Genomic DNA, 20049 nt, shown 5'->3' with positions numbered 1-20049 from the left:
TTAAAATACATTACATATGAAAGAGAAACAGATATATTAGAAATAAAAAAAAATGATACAAGCACTAACATTCCATAAGGTGTTCAACAGCAGGGTTTAACGACAACAATAACTAGGCAACATGTTTGCCTATTCATATCATTTAATTTGTTTGCTAATAGTTATATCTCTTTTGAATAATTTCTTGAAGAATCAATATCATCTAAAAAGATACTTCTTTGAGATAGCAAAATGGATAGCATCCCATATGTTTGGTCTCATCTTAGTCTTCGGTTTCAAGAAATCAGAATCTCTTGGATAAGACCCAGACCTGAGATTTGGTAAACCTCCAGTGGCAGTTCCCTAAATAGGAACAGTGTTTTGACCTACACTGAAATGAAGTGAAAGTTACGTTAGATAGATTCAAAATGTGTGTGGAAAGAAATAAAATGTAACAAATCTTAAAAAAAAAGTGAGTCATCTGTCCATGATACCTGGATAAGAGATAATGAGACACAGCAAAGTTTATAGGTAAAAAAGACTCAGGAAGAGAGTTGTAACAATACATTGAAGAATCCAAAATACTCAAAAGTAAAAAGAGTTAAAGAAGCAATATCCAGGCACAAATACAGAGACACGAGGGCCTCATGCATTAAGTTTATGAAAGTGAGATTTGGAGATCTAATGCATAGTATTGATGCTTTTCCCATGAAGTCCAAATGCATAGCTCAGGCACTGGAATAAGACTAATTTGTTGCGTACCCTTTGCATGGACTTCTTCATGTCCCTGTTCCTCAGGCTGTAGATAAAGGGGTTGAGCATGGGGGTGACCACAGTGTACACCAATGAGGCTAAGACACCCTTTCCAGCAGAACCAGAGAAAGCTGAACTGAGATACACACCAATGGCTGTTCCGTAAAATAAGCAAACCACTGTCAGATGAGAGCCACAGGTGGAGAAGGCTTTGTACCTGCCACCAGGAGATGGGATTCTCAGAATAGAGGACACAATTTTATAGTAAGATAAGAGGATCCCTGACATAGGGAGAAAGCCATATATGATGCTTACAATATATGTAAATATGTCACTGCTGAAGATGTCAGAGCAATTAAGGTTGAGAATTTGTGAAGGATCACAGAAGAAATTACAAATCTCCACTCCTGTGAAGCAGGTAACTTGTAAGATCATCAAATTCTGCAGCAGGGAATCCAAAAGACTGGCCCAAAGGGACACTGAAACTAAGAAGCCACAGCGGTGGGAGTTCATGATGACCTGGTAATGCAGGGGGTGACAGATGGCAACAAACCGGTCATAGGCCATCACTGTCAGAAGGAAATCATCCATGCACCCAAAGAGGACAAACACAGACATCTGAGTCAGGCAACCTGTGTAAGAGATGGCTGTGCTGTGGGTGAGGATGCCCACTATCATTTTGGGAACTGTGGTGGTGGTGAATCCCATGTCAACCAAAGACAGGTTGCAGAGGAAGAAGTACATGGGTGTGTGCAGGTGGGAGTCTGAGGTGACAGCCAGGATGATGAGTAGGTTCCCGATGTCCAAGTCAGGACCAACACAGAGGCTGCTAGCTGGACCTGAATCCAGGTGTCCAATTCAGGCAACACAAAGCCAACTGCTTGTACCATCACCACTGCCTCACAGTCTGCACTGACAGGAGGCTGAGTCACAAGCCAGAGCTAAGAAGCCAATCATGGGGGAGGTAGCATCTGAACCTGTTAATGTGGCAGCTAATATAGAGCACACAAAACAGTGTGGAATGAAATAGTCATTTTGGATAAGGCGATCTTTTTGTGTTTATACTCCAGTGGAAATGAGGCCTTGTCAACTTGTTTTTTAAAAAACATTTTCAAAGGAGTTTTTTTTTTCAAAATTTAATTTCAATTTGTATTGGAAAGGTAGATTTATAGGGAGAAGGAGAGACAGAGGAAAAGATCGTCCTTCTGCTGTTCCATTTCCTAAGTGGCAACACTGGCCGGAGCTGAGTTGAACCAAATCCAGGAGACAGGCGCTTCTTCCAGGTCTCCGGCTGCATGAATGGCTTCATGGCTCTTTAAAGAAGCATACTACATTTACTGATGCTAATCCAGGAGTGTGTCTTGACATTTCATGTTCGTTCTTTCTGTCTGGTGCACACATCTCCTTCAAGCACTTGGTTCTTCCCATCATTGCCCGAGAGGACATCATTTGCTTTGTCATTTACTTTGATTTCCATCTCCAAATTTCTGTTCCTCATTCCACAAACCACATAAAAATTCCTAAAAGAGCACTTCATTAAATTATTTTCAGTTGTAAAATTAAGTGACACATGGCTTTCCCATTCACCAGCTGTTTTTACTGTCCTGGAAGAATGAATTACTGTTGGTTGCATCATTATATGATAGCCCATGAAATATCTCTCAGTGTAGTATCTGGTAGCAATTCTTTCATAACTCACTAGGAAATCTAATTTTGTGAAGAGAATATTAATTTGATAAAGGAAAGTGTATACAGACTCACTGTCGACCATCATGAAAGGCATGCCAGGGTGAGATCTTGGTGTGAGGGAAAGAACAACTCAGAATGAGATCTTTGAGACACAGATGAGAACCAAGAATAAAAACTTCACCATTTCCTGAACTGAAATGTCTCTGCACTCTGTCACAACCATCATCCCACCCTACTGCTGAGAAAGCAATGTTCCTGATATTCTCAAATGCCTCTGCCACCTCCCTCTGCACTGACCAGGCTGTGCTCCTCCTTGGATGAGGCATGGCCCAGACAGAGGGCTCCACTGTTCCTCTACTTCCTGCTGTGGCGTGGTGCTTCACAGCTTTGGCTCAGGACTGGAGAACAGACAGACTCATGATGTGTCCTCATGCAGGTGCTTAAAATCATGTGGGTCATAGCATGGAGTTATCAGAAACTGCCAGTAAAGTCAAGGTCTGAAGGTGCTGGTTCATTATTTCCACTTAGAGGACCCTGGGGGTTCCAAGCCCAGAGCTCCTCATTAGCCAGTAGGACCAGAGTGTCCCAGTCTCTGGCGACTTGATGAAAAGGGGAATAGCGAAAGGAAGAGTTCCCCAAAGAGATCTCCCCAGAGGTGACACCAACCTAACTGTGTGTGTGCCAGCTAGTGTGGGGTCTGGCTCAGTTCATCATGTACATTAGCCTACATACTTTGGTGGTTGTATTTGCTGGGTCAGTTATGTCCACAGCCCCATTCTTATGCATAACAACGCATGCTGTAGCTCAGCATAACCATGCTTAACACACACTCTCTCCTCATGAACACCAGCAAGAACTATAGCCTCATTGGAGTGATCCCCAATAACTCAACCTAGGCCTATGTTAAACAGACCTGTCCCATCTTTTTCACATCTCATTTAGCTCTCATCCACACCAGTGCGCATTGGAGCCTAGCTCAACCCAACTGATTCCATTAGCCACACTCATGCCAGTGAGTGTGACCTCCTGACTAGCAATACATGCTCCCATCCCAGGTTCACATGCTCACCAGTGGGAGTTGAAGTCATACAGAGAGGAGATGCACACATTTCCCCACTGGGCCTGCTGCCACCCCTGAATTTTGCACTTTCCAGGTGGTACTATGATCTATCAGAACATACCCCCTACTCATACAACATTTGTTAGCTGTCGCCAAGCCCAACCAGCCTCTACTTCCTCTGGCTCATACATGCACAGTGGATATTGTTGCTTAGCCCAGCCAGGTTCTCCTCCTAAGCCAGCTCACATACATGAAGTATACATACAGCTCAGATACATGAGGAACATACAATGGGTGTTGTAGCCCTGCCAGACCAGGTCTTCCCCAGATCCTAATCCTGGTGCTCACCAGCAGGGGTTGTGGCCCAGGAGAGGAGCCCCCCCAGCTGTCTTTCAGAATTCATTCCCCATCCTGAATCTTATGTGTGTGATTGAAACTGCAATGTAAACTGTTTGAACTCATGCGGAAGCTAGAAGATTCTTCCCAGATAATGTGGAGAGAGCCCCTGTAGTTTCCAACATGTCTACTAATAAAGGTCTTTCTCTGTGTGAAACTACTTAGCGTAATGGAGAGTAAATTTTTTTCCAATTCTTCAAGCACAACAGAGAACTCAAGGACCATGCATAGAAACCAAGAAATAGTGCCCAATCAAAGAACTCATTGCATCCCCAGAAACAGGCTATCTTTTCAACACTCATAGATATACTTAACTTTCTATCAACAAATCAAAATAATCATACTAGAGATGCTAAGTGAGGAATAAAAGAAATGACACACATTGAAATCTTGTGCCATTAGGAAAAAAAACACATAACCACAATTTTTAAACTTTTAAATTTTTTTTAAATTTAAAAAATTAAAATGCATAACACATGGAAAAGAAAGAGAAATATTGGAGATGAAAATATGAAGATGATAAAGTCTGTTATTGAACCTTCTGTTGCATATGTGATTGTATAATAGAATAAAAAATAATTAGTAAACATTTTTGCCTATTTTCAACATGTATATCTGTTTTAAGAATTCATTGCAGGGCCCGGCGCCATGGCCTAGCAGCTAAAGTCCTCGCCTTGAATACACCCCGGGATCCCATATGGGCACCGGTTCTAATCCCAGCAGCTCCACTTCCCATCCAGCTCCCTGCTTGTGGCCTGGGAAAGCAGTTGAGGACGGCCCAATGCATCGGGACCCTGCACCCGCGTGGGAGACCCAGAAGAGGTTCCAGGTTCCCGGCTTCGGATTGGCACAGCACCGGTCGTTGCGGCTCACTTGGGGAGTGAATCATCGGACGGAAGATCTTCCTCTCTGTTTCTCCTCCTCTCTGTATATCTGACTTTGTAATAAAATAAATAAATCTTTTAAAAAAAGTGGAAGAATTCATTGCAGAATCATTCTAAATCTACACCCATTTTTAAGAACAGCAATACAGAGAGACCCATATAATCTTCATCTAATTCCCTCTATTCCAGCTGATAGATTATCTTTCACAATTTTTTTAAAGATTTTTTTTTATTGAAAAGTCAGATATACAGAGAGGTGGAGAGACAAAGATTTTCCACTGATGATTCACTCCCCAAGTGACAGCAATGACTGGAGCTGAGTCATCCCAAATCCAGGAGCCAGGAGCTTCTTTCAGATCTCCCACGTGGGTACACGATCCCAAGGCATTGGGCCATCCTTGACGGTTTTCTCAGGCCACAAACAGGGAGCGGAGTGGGAAGTGGGGCAGCCGGCATTAGAACCGGCACTCATATGGGATCCTGGCATGTACAAGGTGAGGACTTTAGCCACTAGCCACCAAGCCAGGCCCAATAAGCATGATCTTGAAGATAAAAAATAGAAAACAAGTGGCCCAGGGTGATAGTGAAGTGGCTAAAGTCATCGCCTTACACTCACCAGGATCCCATATGGGCTCCGGTTCTAATCCCAGCAGCTCCACTTTCCATCTAGCTCCATGCTTGTTGCCTGGGAAAGCAGTGGAGGATGGCCCAAAGCCTTGGGACCTTGCACCCACATGGGAGTCCCAGAAGAATCTCCTGGCTCCTGACTTTGGATTGACTCAGTCCCAGCCATTGTGGCCGCTTGGGGAGTGACACATTGGATGGAAGATCTTCCTCTCTGTTTCTCCTCCTCTATATATCTGCCTTTCCCATAACAATAAATAAATTAAAAAAAATAGAAAACATTTCATAAAATGCAGTTGTTGGGGCTGGCAGGGTTGATCAACATGCTAAGCCACCACCTGTAAGTGCCAGCATGCCAGATGGACATCAGTTCTTGTCCTGCTCTGCTTCCCAAGCATCTCTTACATTTTGCCTGGGAAAGCAACAGAGGATGGCTCAAGGCCTTGGGCCCCAATACTTATGTGGGAGCCCTGGGGAAAACTCCTAGCTCCTGACCAGCTCAGCTCCAGCAGTTGTGGTCCATGTATATTGTTAATGCATGAATACATGGGAAGCATGAAGACCTGATTCTTCCTAGTCCATCCCCATAGAGTTTTCACTGTGGCTAAAAGTATATTTCACTGAAGACTTAGTGAGCTGACAACGCTGTCAAAGGAAACTGCACTCAGGAGTTAAATGAGGTCTTACAATGATGAGGAAAAAAATCAGAAGCCACGGGGAACATCTGTTGACCTTGAACTCAGCATGACTACAGCTGAAGGGACATCAATACAGAGGTTCTGCTGGTGGAATAGAAGTGCGGGTCACTCCTTTGGACTGCATGGCCATGGGTACACTATGGAGCAGTATGGTGGAATCTGAGTGTGTACATGATCCAGAGACACACCTGCTAGCTAGTTCTGTCAATTCTGACAGATCTAACAGTTCTTCTAAAGGACAATTTGATGAACATCAGGCCGATTCAGTGGGTTTCTGCAATATGCTTGAGAACATAAGCCTACATGCATAATATTGGGATTCTTGCAGACCAACTTCAAATAAACTGTAAAATTAAATTGGGAAGACATTTTAAGATGGTATGAGAGAAGGTATTTAGAAAGAGTAGAATATGAGAAAGTAAAGGATGCATGGATTATGACATCATGTCCTGCATCAGAACTTATGTAAAAGTTGTAGTGGATGTGAAGCACACATAAGCACATATACACAAGGAGAAATTTCTCTAGTACAAAAGATCTGATGACATGTTCTTCCCTTTCACTTTGTTGGGGTTCCCTGTTTGCCTCTAAGGCAGAGCAAGGAATTTATTCATGACCAATACTGAATGAGCTTTACACTGAGGATGACTGACTACAAGGGAGTAGAAAACTGCATCCAGAGTCTAACACCCTAGAATGCAGACTTAAACAAGTTTCCAGTTTGTACAGTGCTAGAATATTTGTCCCATATGTTCTTGCTCCAATGGAGCAGTAGCAATAATATGTACTTTGTATAATTGTGAGGGAGGTCAGATGGAATCATTTATAATTGATCTTCTATATTTTGTTCTTACAGGTTCAAGATGCTCCCATATTGTCAATCCAGAACTTGCATAAAGGTTTTTTTCTCATCATTGTTGCCTAAACAATATAATAAAATGAGTAACAGAAAAGAGTGCATGATAATGGTTGGTACAACTTGGTTCTGGGGTGTAGGGGGGAGAGATCCAGAAAAACAAGTAGAAATTCCTTTCACCCTAGTTCCTTACTGAGCAGCACATTCCCACAGTTCTTTTACTAATAAAATAATGAGAAGATTTTGGCATACATGAGGTTTTTTGAAAATGTCTTGGAAAATTTCTATTATGAACTTTTATTCCATTTTCCATAAATTTTGTGAAGTATCATCTTTGTTCAGCTGCTGCCCAAAAGATGATGTCAAGAAAAAAGTAGCAGAAAAGCATGTAAAATCCAACACTTTGTCACATTTCAGCACAATTCCCTGAGACACAATTGTGAAATGAAAATCATTCAAAACGGTAAAAAAAAAAAAAAAACAAGGGATCAAGTAATGAAATACGAACACAAGCCATGTGCTTAGGAAACGAGTATGGAAGCTGTCTTTGCAGAGTCATGAGAAACAAGAAATCACACCCTTGATAGATTTGATGATCTATCTAGAGGATTGTGAGAACCTAAGAATTACACATTGGATTATGAAATTGAGATGGAACTCTGAATTTTCTGCAACAAACCTGCATGTGGAAGCAGCAGCAAAGAAGCACAGGTGAGATTCCTGTGTCAAGGTTTTAGGAACACTTCTGTTTCCCAATTCCCTCATCAACTAGCACCATCCAGTCTTCAGAGACTGGGACATCCTAAACTAACTGTTTTAATTAGAAGTTCTGTGCATGAGCCCCCAGGGTTTGGTAAGCATAAAATATGTACCAGCAGCTTTACCCCTTGACTATACCAGTGCAAATAGCTAGCTCCATGCTGTGCCCACAGCAATATTAGCACCTGCCTGAGGAGTATAACAACATTAGCACCTGCATGCTCTGAGTCTGTCTCTTCTCCAGTCCTGTATCAACGATGTGAGGCTCCACTGCAATCAACAGAGGAGGAGTATTAGAGCATGAACTTTGCTCATGCTCTCCTGCACAATTAGCATACATCTCCATCAATGAAAACCAATAAAATCAAATCATCAACAGAAAGATAGAACATTTATAACATGGACATATAGAACATAGACACAAAGATCCTCAACAATATATAAGCCAGCAGGATCCAATAATACATGAGGCAGTTTATTCACCTGGACCACGAGGGGAGTATTCCCTCACAGGCAAGGATGGTTTAACATTCACAAATCAAGAAATGTGATTCACCACATCAACAAATTGGAAAAAAATGGTATGGTGACTTTTGAATAACTGATTGATGCAGAGGCTTTGGCATGGAAAATGAGAGAACCCACAGAAACTTCATGCATTGAAAAATATTCTGTCTTGTCCTTTGTGCTATAGAACATGAAATCACAAGAAAAATAGTTCTGCTTAGTGCACAAACATCCTGACCGCATTCTCTTTTCTGTGTGTGAATTCAGGGTTTAAGTAATGTTGGAAATTTCATATCAAATGTGCCACTGCCAGCCAGAAACAGTAAAACTTAGTCATTAGCCTCCAAGTACTCAGTGGGTACTTGCATAATGACAAAAAATAAGATACTTTTTGCAGAGATATGTTGGCACCATAATGATAGATACTAGCTATTTAAAGTAAACTTTACAAAAATTGGTGTTATCACTCTTAACACTAAAGGATAATAGTGCAGACCATGTTAAGACACTACTCAAATACTTGTATCCCACTTCAGAGTACCAGCTGGTATCCCCACTCCTCTGCTCCAATTGACAATAAAAATAGAGAGTAAGTGGCAGAAAGCTATCTTGAAACAACAAAGTGTGCAAATCAATGCTTCTCAAAATTGAAGGAAGAATCTGACACATACATTCATAAAGTTCAGCAAACTCCAATGAAATGGATACTTAGAATAGGAGAATCATCTGTTAAAATAGGGTGAAGATGCATTTGAACAGATGCAGAATCATTAACCAGAATGAAGCAGAGCAGGCACATTCCAGGAAATAGGAGAGGGCAAGCCAACGGCATCCAGGCACTTGGAGATTGACTGACACAGGAAAGCAGCAGAAACAACAGTGTGGTGCTGCAGTAAGCAGATACCCCAGCAACAAACAACAATCAGTTATTTGAGCTCCACTAGCAGCCAGGAGGGAAGGGAAGCTCACCAGGAACTCAAGAGGTGAACCCTGAAAAAGAACTGCCCATCCTGCTGGTTTATCTCAACCAGGAATAGAGACAAAACAAAAGATCCAAACCTGTGGTGTAGAAACAGGGTGCATCTCACAGACCAGATCCCCACCCAAAGTTGCATAGGACACCATTTTATGTAGGGAGGTAAAGGTTATAGGACAGGACTGAGGCATGCACTGAGCTTGAAGCAAACACGTTTCTGGGTCAGTGCATTGCACTGAAGTGGCATCCCACCCAAAATAGGTTCAGGTAGTTCCAGAACTAATAGCCAGCATATCCAGAACTCCCCCAGTGGCACATCAGGCCCCATTTTGTGCAGTGTGACAAAGGCTATGCATATGTGCTGAGCTAGGAGCAAGCTCACTTCCAGCTCAATGCATTGCATTGGTCCCACAGGGAAAACAATACCAAATGTGGCACCCTACTTGTCAAAATAGGTCTGGGCCAGCAGGTTCTAACAAGATCAGCACCACCAACAACCACCTGATATCTCCTTAATGCCAAGAACTGCTCTAACCAGAGGGGGAGAAAGGTTGTACAGATAATGGTACATCCACAGCACAAGATCACAAATGGGGAACATGCTGAGTCAGGATCTGGGGCTTCAGAGACCATGGTAGAAATTTAACATAAAAACCCAAACCTGAAACTTGCTGGAGGGAGTGGCACAAGTAACCGTAAACAAAGAACTGGGTACCAAGTGCAATAAGTAAAATTAAATTGTAGATCTGTGGGTGATACAGCTTATAAACTGACACTAAGGTGGGTAATCTGCCAACCAGAAGCACAATGACTAAGAGCAAAAGAAGAATCTAAAACATAATGAATATTACTGCAGGCTCCCTAGCAAAGGAGCAAAAGCCTTTGCCAACTTCAGAGTTAGCTGAGAAATACATCAAGAAAATGGGGGCTACAGAATTCAAAATCTGATTATAAAGCTTCTTTTTTTTTTTTTTTTTAAGATTTATTCATTTTATTACAGCCAGATATACACAGAGGAGGAGAGACAGAGAGGAAGATCTTCCGTCCGATGATTCACTCCCCAAGTGAGCCGCAACGGGCCGGTGCGCGCCGATCCGAAGCCGGGAACCTGGAACCTCTTCTGGGTCTCCCACGCAGGTGCAGTGTCCCAAAGCATTGGGCCGTCCTCAACTGCTTTCCCAGGCCACAAGCAGGGAGCTGGATGGGAAGTGGAGCTGCCGGGATTAGAACCGGCGCCCATATGGGATCCCGGGGCTTTCAAGGCGAGGACTTTAGCCGCTAGACCACGCCGCCGGGCCCTATAAAGCTTCTTATCAACAATGAGAAGCACATACGGGAGTTCAAGTAATTTAAGAAATAGGTCACACACAAAATTGCAATACTGAAACAAAATGAAGCAGAATTATTGGAAATGAAGGATACAATAATGCAAATTAAAAATTATCAATAATATGGAAACTCCCAATAATAGAATGAGAGAAGCAAAAGAAAAAGAATTTAAGCATTTGGAAGATATTTCTTTTCATAATGGGGAAACAAATAAAAAGCTGGAAAGAGAGCTGGATCAAGCTAAAAAAAAATGCAATTAAGAGCCACTATTAAGAGGCCAAACATAAGAATTATGGGAGTTCTAGAAGGTGTGGAAAGAGAAGTTGGGTTTAAAGCTGCAGTCAATGAAATAATAAATAGAAACTGTCTGAATCTGGAGAAAGAAATGGGAAACAATATCTAGGAGTGGCAAAGAACTTCCAACAAGGTTGACCAAAAATGATCTTCACTACAACACATGATAATCAAGCTCTCTTCAGTCAAACATAAGAAAAAGATCTTTAAATGTGCTCATGAAAAAAACCAATTGACATACAGAGGAATGGCACTTAAATTCACAGCTGACCTCTCACAGGAAACTCTACAGCTCAGAGAGAATGAAGTGACATACTTTAGATTCTAAAAGGAAAAAAAAAATTGGCTCTGAATAACTTGCCCAGAAAAGGTTTTCTTTGTCTTTGAAAATGAAATAAAATTATTTCACAGTAAGAAAAAGCTAAAAGAATACATGTATTCCAGATCTGCCCTAACAATGATATTTAAAGGTGTTCTCTTGACACAGAAAAGTAATAGCACCCACTAAAACCAAAGGCAAGTATGAAGAACATCCCAGTAAAATGAAAACAGAGGACTAAATCAAACAATCAACAACCCATTACTAAAATGACAGGATTAAATTACTACCTATTCATATTAACTCTGAACTTAAATGGCTTAAACTCATCCATCAAACATAGATGGGTTCTCTGGATTGGAAAAAACAAAGCCTATTTATCTGTTGCCTACAGGAGAAACATCTCAACAAAAAAGATCAGCAGAAACTTTATCTCATGGATTTTGATGTTTTGTTTTTATTTTCATTTCCTCAAAATAGTTTTTCTGTTATGTCAAATTCTTCTCTGACTCATACATAGTATAGTAGCATTAATTTCTTTTTTAAAAAAGATTTATTTTTTTTTATTACAAAGTCAAATATACAGAGGAGAGACAGAGAGGAAGATCTTCCATCCAATGATTCACTCCCCAAGTGAGTGCAACGGCCGGTGTTGTGCTGATCTGAAGCCAGGAACCTGGTGCCTCTTCCAGGTCTCCCATGCAAGCGCAAGGTCCCAAATCTTTGGCCCGTCCTTGACTGCTTTCCCAGGCCACAAGCAGGGAGCTGGATGGGAAGTGGAGCTGCTGGGATTATAACCGGCACCCATATGGGATCCCGGCACATTCAAGGTGAGGACTTAAGCCGCTAGGCCAAGCCGCCAGGCCCAGCATTAATTTCTCTTTTTTTAAAATTGTTAACAATCTTTACATAATTAATTACGGTGTAAGGGTTTAGGGGCTATAGGGATGTGGGTAAGCTTTTTATGTCCATATTGTTTCCTTCATGTATCTGTGGTAAAGGGGGATATTGAGGGAGAAGCCCCACCCACTTTCCCACCCGCCCAAAGTCCCAGATTTCGTGCATGCTCTGAGATACCTGCTCAAGTGGTTGTAATAGTTCTCCAGTTGTGAATCGCTGCCAACCTCGCCACTTCCAGCTCAATTATGTCATTGAAGAATCCATTGATTGTCATAGTCCATCATAGAGTCTTTATCTGCCCAGTATTTCGCTGCCCAACATATGGCTGAGGTGGTTGATTGACTTGTTCTGTCCTCTGTCTTTTCTTGGCTAGGGTTCTGAGTCCAGCAGTTCAGTTGGGGAGATCTGCAAAGAAACTTTGAGGTATTCCCAGACCACTAAGCACAGGGCCCGGCACAGTCCATCACCCTGATCAGCTGGTGGTTGCAATTGCTGGGTTGGTTCTCCTCTCAATCCCGACTTGCACTGGAACCAATGGGTGTTGTAGTCCAGCCTGGTTTTGCCCAGCACGTACTCGACCATTTTATCAACTAGTGGGAGCTGTAGCCCAGTGGGGGCGACCCACAATAACCCCCTCCAGCCCCGCCTCCCACCCTGGCATGCCAATGTGCATAGCTGACTAGTCCAATCTATCCCGCGTCCCATTTGGCTCCTATATCTATCAATGGGTATTAAAGCTTAGTTCCTTCTAACCAACTCAACTATCTAACCCTCACGGATGTTGCTAAGTGCCTCTCCATCTAGCCACGCCAGCCCTCGTCCTAGTTCTGATATCCTCCCGTGGGAGTAGTGACCCAAGATGGGGGAACCCACCACTTCCTTAGTCTGGTCTGTCCCCATCCCTGCCCATGCTATCTAGTGGGAGTAGCTGTCCGGCGAGAGGACCAGCCCCTCAATCCCCCTGCTGGCTCTTCCCTCTCCCTTCCTGGTTCTCACATGTACTGGTTGGGTGCTGCATTCAAATCCAGTACAGGTAACCTCACCTTGGCTTTCCGTCTTGTGCACTGGTTTTTGTCGCGACCAAACCCGGCCCGACCCACACCCCGTTCTGGCGCCTGGATTTGCCAGTGGATGACATGAACCATTTCAGCCTGGTCCACCCCTGACCCATGTCAAATGTATGTCGGTGGGAAACTTTCCATGGCCTATTCTGGGCAGTTTCCTATCGTGCTTCTTGTGCTTATTTTGCACACACCAGGAGGTCCATGAGCCAGCCCTACTCAGTTCACCTCTGTCCTAGCAGAGACAGTGGTTATTTTCTGGCTGGCTTTCACCCAGTTCTGGTTCTTGTTGGATGTATCGGCCCAGCCATGGCTCATCCATACCCATGTATAGCTCACAGATGGCTCAGTAGGGGATTGAGACCTTGCCTAGTCAGTCCCACATCTACCCTGGTTCCCTAGGACACCAGTTGGTGTTGGTGTTTGGCCTGGCCCGGCGCAACCAATCCCAGCCACACTAGTGCCAAAGGAGAGTACAACTGGTTCCTAGCCAGAATGCAGCCCCCATTCCAGCACACTTCCTCTTTAGTGGGAACCTCATCCCATTTTGGGTGTCCCCCCAGCTCCCCAACTTGGCCTGTTCCTAACTGCAGATCATGCGTCTTACAGTGGCTGCTCTGACTCGGCCTGTCTCATTCCTAACACCTGTCTTGACCTCTTCCCAAAACACTGTGGCCCCGCTTCCCTGATTAAAGTAGACCTGCAGGTGTAAGCACAAAGTTACAAGCCCCTATCACTGGCAATCGCCAGGAGTTCATGCTTCACCTATACAAAAGTTGGTTTAAATCATGAATGTCCCTGAGCAGCTTTTACAATTTAAAAAGACCCAGAGCTCACCGCCAGGAGGCAAGCAGGCAGAGCCTGGCACCAATTGGTGCACTGGCTGCCCAAAACCAAGGGCTCGTCCACCTCCTTGCAGGGTGTTTTTGGCTAGAGCCCTTGGCCGGATCCCACTTAGCCGAAACGCCACAACGCAGCTGCCACCCTGCAGAGTGGTTCAGTCCGTCCCCAGCCCTAAGAAAGGAATCTGCCCTGATTGGTCCTGCCTCCATGGTGGCAGAACGGAGCCGGATTAGTCCAGCTCCCGATTTGCCCTCATGGCTGCAACCGGGGGGTTGCGGGCCAGGGAGATCGTTGCTCCTGGGCATGGAAAAGACTGATGGCTCGTCCACCTCCTTGCGGGGAGACCTATTTGAAGAAAACTACAAACTGCATAAAAAAAAATTGAACAGGACCTCCAAAGATGGAATAACATCCCATGCTCCTGGATAGGTAAAATCAGTATCATTAAAATGTCTATACTGCCAAAAGCAATATATACATTCAACGCAATCCCAATCAAATTGCCCAAAACATTTTTCACAGATCTGGAAACAATGATTCAAAGGTTCATCTGGAAGCACAAAAAAAACCATGAATAGCTAGAACCATCCTGAAGAACAGGTAGTTAGCATGCGAATCACAATCCCAGACCTCTGGACATACTATAGGGCAGTGGTTATCAAACAGCCTGGTACTGGCAAAAAAAATAGAGAAGAAGATCAATGGAGCAGAATAGAAACACCAGAAGGGAACCCACATAGATACAGTCAAATAATCTTTGACAAAAAGACAAACGACAATCCAGGCAAATGGGAAGGTCTGTTCAATAAATGCTGTTGGGACAACTGGTTGATAGCCTGCAGAAACAAAAAGATAGACCCATATCTCTCACCATACACTAAGATCAAATCTTAATGAATAACAGATCTAAACCTACATCCAGAAACCTTCAAACTTTTGGAGGAAAATGTCGGAAACACTCTACAAGATCTAGGGGTAAGTCCCGACTTTCTAAAAAGGACACCAAAAGCATTAGCAATCAAAACCAGAATAAACAAATGGGACCTCATCAAACTAAGAAGCTTCTGTACAGCGAAGGAAACAATCAACCAAGTAATAAATCAACCTACAGAATGGGAGAAGATCTTCACGCACCTCATAGGTGATAGAGGGCTAATTTCCAGAATATACAAAGAACTACAAAACAACCAAAATGTCAAAACAAACAAGCCACTCAAGAAATGGGCACGGGAAATGGGCAGACACTTCACAAAAGAACAATCCCAAACGGCAAATAAACATATGAAAAAATTCTCAAGTTCCCTGGCAATAAGGGAAATCCAAATTAAAACATCAATGAGGTACCACCTAATGCCAGTAAGACTGGCCCACATGAATAAAAGCATCAACGACACTTGTTGGAGAAGTTGTGGGGAAAAGGGAACCTTTCTCCACTGCTGGTGGGGCTGCAAGTTGGTACAGCCTCTATGGAAATCAGTATGGAGAACATTCAAACAACTTAAAATCGATATGCCGTACGATCCAGCAATAGCACTGCTAGGTATATACCCAAAACACCCATTTTATGAGAAGCCAACATGCACCCCTATGCTCATAGCAGCACAATCAGTAATTGCAAAAACATGGAAGCAACCGAAATGCCCATCAGCAGAAGACTGGATAAGAAAGCTATGGTTCATCTACTGCATGGAATACTACTCAGCTATTAAAAAAAAAGACTGTTTTCTTGATGTCCCTGTTCTTCAGGATGTAGATAAAGGGGTTCAGAAGGGGGTGACCATTATGTACACTGGTGATGCCCAGGCACACTTCTTAATAGAAAGTGAGAAAGCTGAACTGAGATACACAACAATGGCTGTTGCAGAAACCTAGCAAACAACTGTCAAGTGAGAGCCATAAGTGGAGAAGGCTTTGTACTTGCCACCTGGAGATCAGACCCTCAGAATGGAAGAGACAATTTTATTGTAAGAGAAGAGAATCCATGATACAGGACCATGCTATATATGATGCTTACAATGTAGGTTACTCTGTCGTGGCTGAAGGTGTCAGAGCAATTAAGGTTGAGGATTTGAGATGGGTCACAGAATAAATTACAAATTTCCAGTCCCTTGAAGCAGATAACTTGTAAGACTGTCAAACTGTGTACTAGGGAATTCAAAATTGCCTAAGTAGCTCAAGATGCTCATTCTGTTTTATTATTTTTTTCTTTTTTTAATAGATTTTATTATTGTTGTTGTTATTATTTTATAATACAGTTTCATATTCCCTTATCCCCTCCCCAGTCCCCCCCCCCCAGTTCCTCTATATTATTACTAACATATAGTTCTTCATACTCAGTCTTATGTCCATCATTGCGGGCATAGAAAATGGCAGAGAGTCCAGAATCCTATTGTTAAGATATAGTAAACAGTTTCATTGTAAGTCCATCTTTGTCTGGAAGTAGAAATGCATACCACACTACATCCTCACATCTGGATGTTAGTCTCCATTTCACAGCTACTGTACATCTCCTTAAGTAAAAAGTCATGGTTCAAAATCAACAATAGAAAGAAAAGAAGAAATTTACAATGCATGAAGAAATTAACAACATCAAGAAGCTAAAAAACATGCTACTAAATGACTAATGTGTAGCTGAAGAAGTGAAAATCAAGAACCTTCTTGAAGAAAATGATGCCACTGCATGATCTACGAGTCACTGAATGATTTAATCAGAAGGAAGTGTTTTGAAGAGATGAAAACAATAAAAAACAACAAAACCCTTGTGACATAGTTTCCGCTGATCTTTGTTGAAGTGTGTCTCCCCCAGACAATAAGCAGATGGGTTTTCTTTTTTAATCCAGTCTACTAATCTATGATGTTTGATTGAGCTTAAGCCATTTACATTCAGAGTTTAATATACATGGATGTTACTTTGGTCCTGTCATTTTAGGAATGGGTTGTTCATTGGTTTAGTCTTCTGTTGTCATTTACTGGGATCTTCTTCCCATTTGCCTTTGGTTGTGGTAGGTGCTATTCCTCTTTTCTGTCAAGAGAACATCCTGAAGTATCATTTGTAGGGCAGATTTGGAAGAGGCAAATTCTTTTAGGTTTTCTTTACTGTGGAAGAGTTTTATTTCATTTTCAAAGACAAAAGAAAGCTTTGCTGGATATGTTATCCTGGGCCAAAAATTTTTTCTTTTAGAATCTGGAATATGTCACTCCATTCTCTTCTTCCCTGTAGAGATTCCTGTGAGAAGTCTCCCGTGAGCTTAATTGGCATGCCTTTATATGTTAATTGAGTTTTTTCATGTGCACATTTCAGGATCTTTTCCTTATGTTCAATTGAAGAGAGCTTGAAGATCATAAGTCGTGGTGAAGATCGCTTTTGATCAAGCCTGTGGGAGTTCTGTGCCCCTCCTGGAACTTGTTTCCCAATTCTTTCTCCAGATTAGGGAAATTTTCCTTTATTATCTCATTAAATACATTTGCAAACTGAGCTTCTCTTTCTGCACCTTCTGAGACTCCCATAACTCTTAGATTTGGCCTCTTAATAGTGTCTTTCAATTCTTGAATACTTTTTTTTGGCCTGATCCAGCTCTGCTTCCAGCTCTTTGTTTGCTTCCTCCTGATGACAGGAAATATCTTCCAATTCTGAGATTCTTTCTTCTGCTTGCTTCATTCTATTTTGGAGACTCTCCACTGTACTCTTAATTTGCTCTACTGTGTTCTTAATTTCTGATATACCAGCCTTGGTTTGCTTTATTGCTTCCTTAAAATTTTTGAACTCTTGTATTTGCTCCTCATTGTTGATCAGAAGCTTTAGAATGAGTCTTATGGATTCTGTGTGCCCCATTTTCTCAATGTCTTCCTCAGTTAACTCTGAGATTGGCATAGGGTTTTGCTCCTTTGCAGGGGAGTTCAGTAATATTCATTGTGCCTTTGTCTCTTCTTTTGCTCTTGGTCATTGTAGTTCTGGTTAGCAGAGTCTTGAATTCCTTGGGACAGGTTTCTAAGTTGTGTCACCCACAGGGATACAATGCAATTTTACTTATTGCAGTTGATACACAAGTTTTTGCTTGCAGCCACTTGTGCCACAACCTCCAGCGAGTTCCAGGTCTGGGTTCTTATGTCAGATTTCCACTGTGGTCTCCACAGTCCCAGCTCTTGTCTCACCACCCTCCACCTCCTGTGATACCATACTGAGGCTGCACTGTTGTCTCTGCAGCCTTTCTCCCACTTCTAGTTGGAGCAGGTCCCAGGATTAGAGAGACACCAGGTGTCCTATATAATTAGGTTGTTGTTGGTGCTGATCTTGTCGGAACCCGTTGGACATTAGGTCTGGGTGCTACACGGACCTATTTTGACTTATACGCTGCCACAGTCAGTATTATTTTCCTGCAGAACCAGTGCAATCATGGACTTCAGCAAGTTCTTGTGAGATCAGCACATGCACAGTTCACTATTGTCCCCTGCAGTCCCAAAGTTATTGCCACAGTGCCCAAAATGGTGCCTGATATACAACCACTACAGTTCTTGATCTGCTGGCTGTCAGATCCGAGGGCTATCCAGACCTGCCCCGGGTGGAACCTGTAGAATGCCACATCCTTGCAGTTCACTGAGACAGAAATGAGCTCACTCCCAGCTCAGCGCATGCTCCGTCCCTTCACTTGCCCTTTTCTCCTTTTGCAAAATGGCACCCAATTTTCGCACTGCGCATCTGAGATCTGCTGCTCTGTGTCTGCTCCTGGTCGAATCAAACGTACCAGTAGAATGGACAGTGGTTTGCCTGGGTTCACCTCCTAAGCTCCCAGTGAAAGTCCCTTCCCACCTAGTTGCTGGTGGAGTTCCGGCTGCTGGTGGCATTCAGATCGCCATGCTGGAGTATCAGTCACTGCAACACCACACCGTTGTGTCTGCTGCTTTCCTGTGTCTGTCAGTCTCCAGGTACCCCTCTGCTGTTGTTCTGTCCCTTCTTATTTCCTGAAATATGTCCTCTCTGCTTCATCCTGATTAAATGTTTTTCTGTCTGCATAAATGTGTCCTTATCCTATTCCGCCATCTTGATTCTCTCATTCTGTTTTCAGTAACATGGTGAAGTTCTCTTTTACAGTGGTAGAGGCATCATTGGCCAGTACAGCAACAGGAAAAACTGTACTAGGCAGGTTATATTTTAATAGCTTGAGACAAATATTGATTTTGTCATGATAGCAACAATATCTAAGCTTTATTTTGCCCACCTTTGATTCTCTGTTATCAGCAGGAATCTTCCATGACAGGCTCATTGACTGCCCAAAGCAGCTGTGTTAAAGAGACATCAATTCTAATAGCTGACAGTGCCTTGTGTCATGGGTCCTAAGAACCCACCCAACAGAAGTGAAGTGGTCAGTGCAGTAGACCTGATTCCAAGCAACATTGCCTCTGCATCTGCTGCATTAGAGATCACTGTTACCCCCACAGTCATCAAAAATTTCCATACATGTTCCAGAGGTCACAACATCAATACCTCAGAGGTTCTTCATTAATCCTGCTGCCTATTCTGAAGCAGAATAGGAATCTAACACCTTCAATTTATGTTGCTTATTCACATGAAGTGGAGATTATAAGAGTTGTGCAAGAAGTTGAAGGCTGAGGAGAAATTTCAGAATGGGGTCAATGCTCAGCTTATCCATGTATGACCCTGTGCCTGCCCCTTCTGAGAACTTTGCTTTGCATTCTGTCATGATTTACTGGCTGTTGCCCACTGTGGTCTACAAGAAAACAGAAAGGGAAAGCACAGTGAGCAGGCATGAAATGATTGCTCAGGATATCAGAGGGGTAGAGTGTCCATGCTCCACAGTGTCAGGGAACCCAACTCCTGATTCAGAATTGGCTTCACCTTCTTATACCTGACAACCTGCTACAAAGAAAGCTATCCAAAAACTGCTGAGCTCCTCTGCTCTTACACAAAGCAAAAAGAACATGTACCTTGAAGCATTATACAACAGGAATCAGCAACTGACTTAGGATATTTTATGTAGCAGAATGAAGCACTCTAATTTAGATGCTTCTCTCAAATGTTCATAGTGCTATTATTACTGGGTTCCTTGTCATCATCTCCCTGATCATTTTTGGGGATTCAGGTAAGGGTTCTACATACTCAGCTC

The 20049-nt window shown here is 42.8% G+C and overlaps 1 protein-coding gene across 1 annotated transcript; it reads right to left on the bottom strand.

Annotated features, from left to right (window-relative positions):
• Positions 1-660: 660 nt before the first annotated feature.
• On the bottom strand, positions 661-1527 carry LOC101516635 (putative gustatory receptor clone PTE01). The gene has a single exon (XM_004599462.3). The coding sequence runs from the start codon at positions 1474-1476 to the stop codon at positions 661-663; it is 816 nt and encodes a 271-aa protein (XP_004599519.3). The 5' UTR covers positions 1477-1527.
• Between the last annotated feature and the right edge of the window lie 18522 nt (positions 1528-20049).

The sequence above is a fragment of the Ochotona princeps genome, chromosome 20 (genome assembly GCF_030435755.1).
Source record: "Ochotona princeps isolate mOchPri1 chromosome 20, mOchPri1.hap1, whole genome shotgun sequence".
Classification (NCBI taxonomy): domain Eukaryota; kingdom Metazoa; phylum Chordata; class Mammalia; order Lagomorpha; family Ochotonidae; genus Ochotona; species Ochotona princeps.
This window is presented reverse-complemented; position numbering and strand designations above follow the sequence as displayed.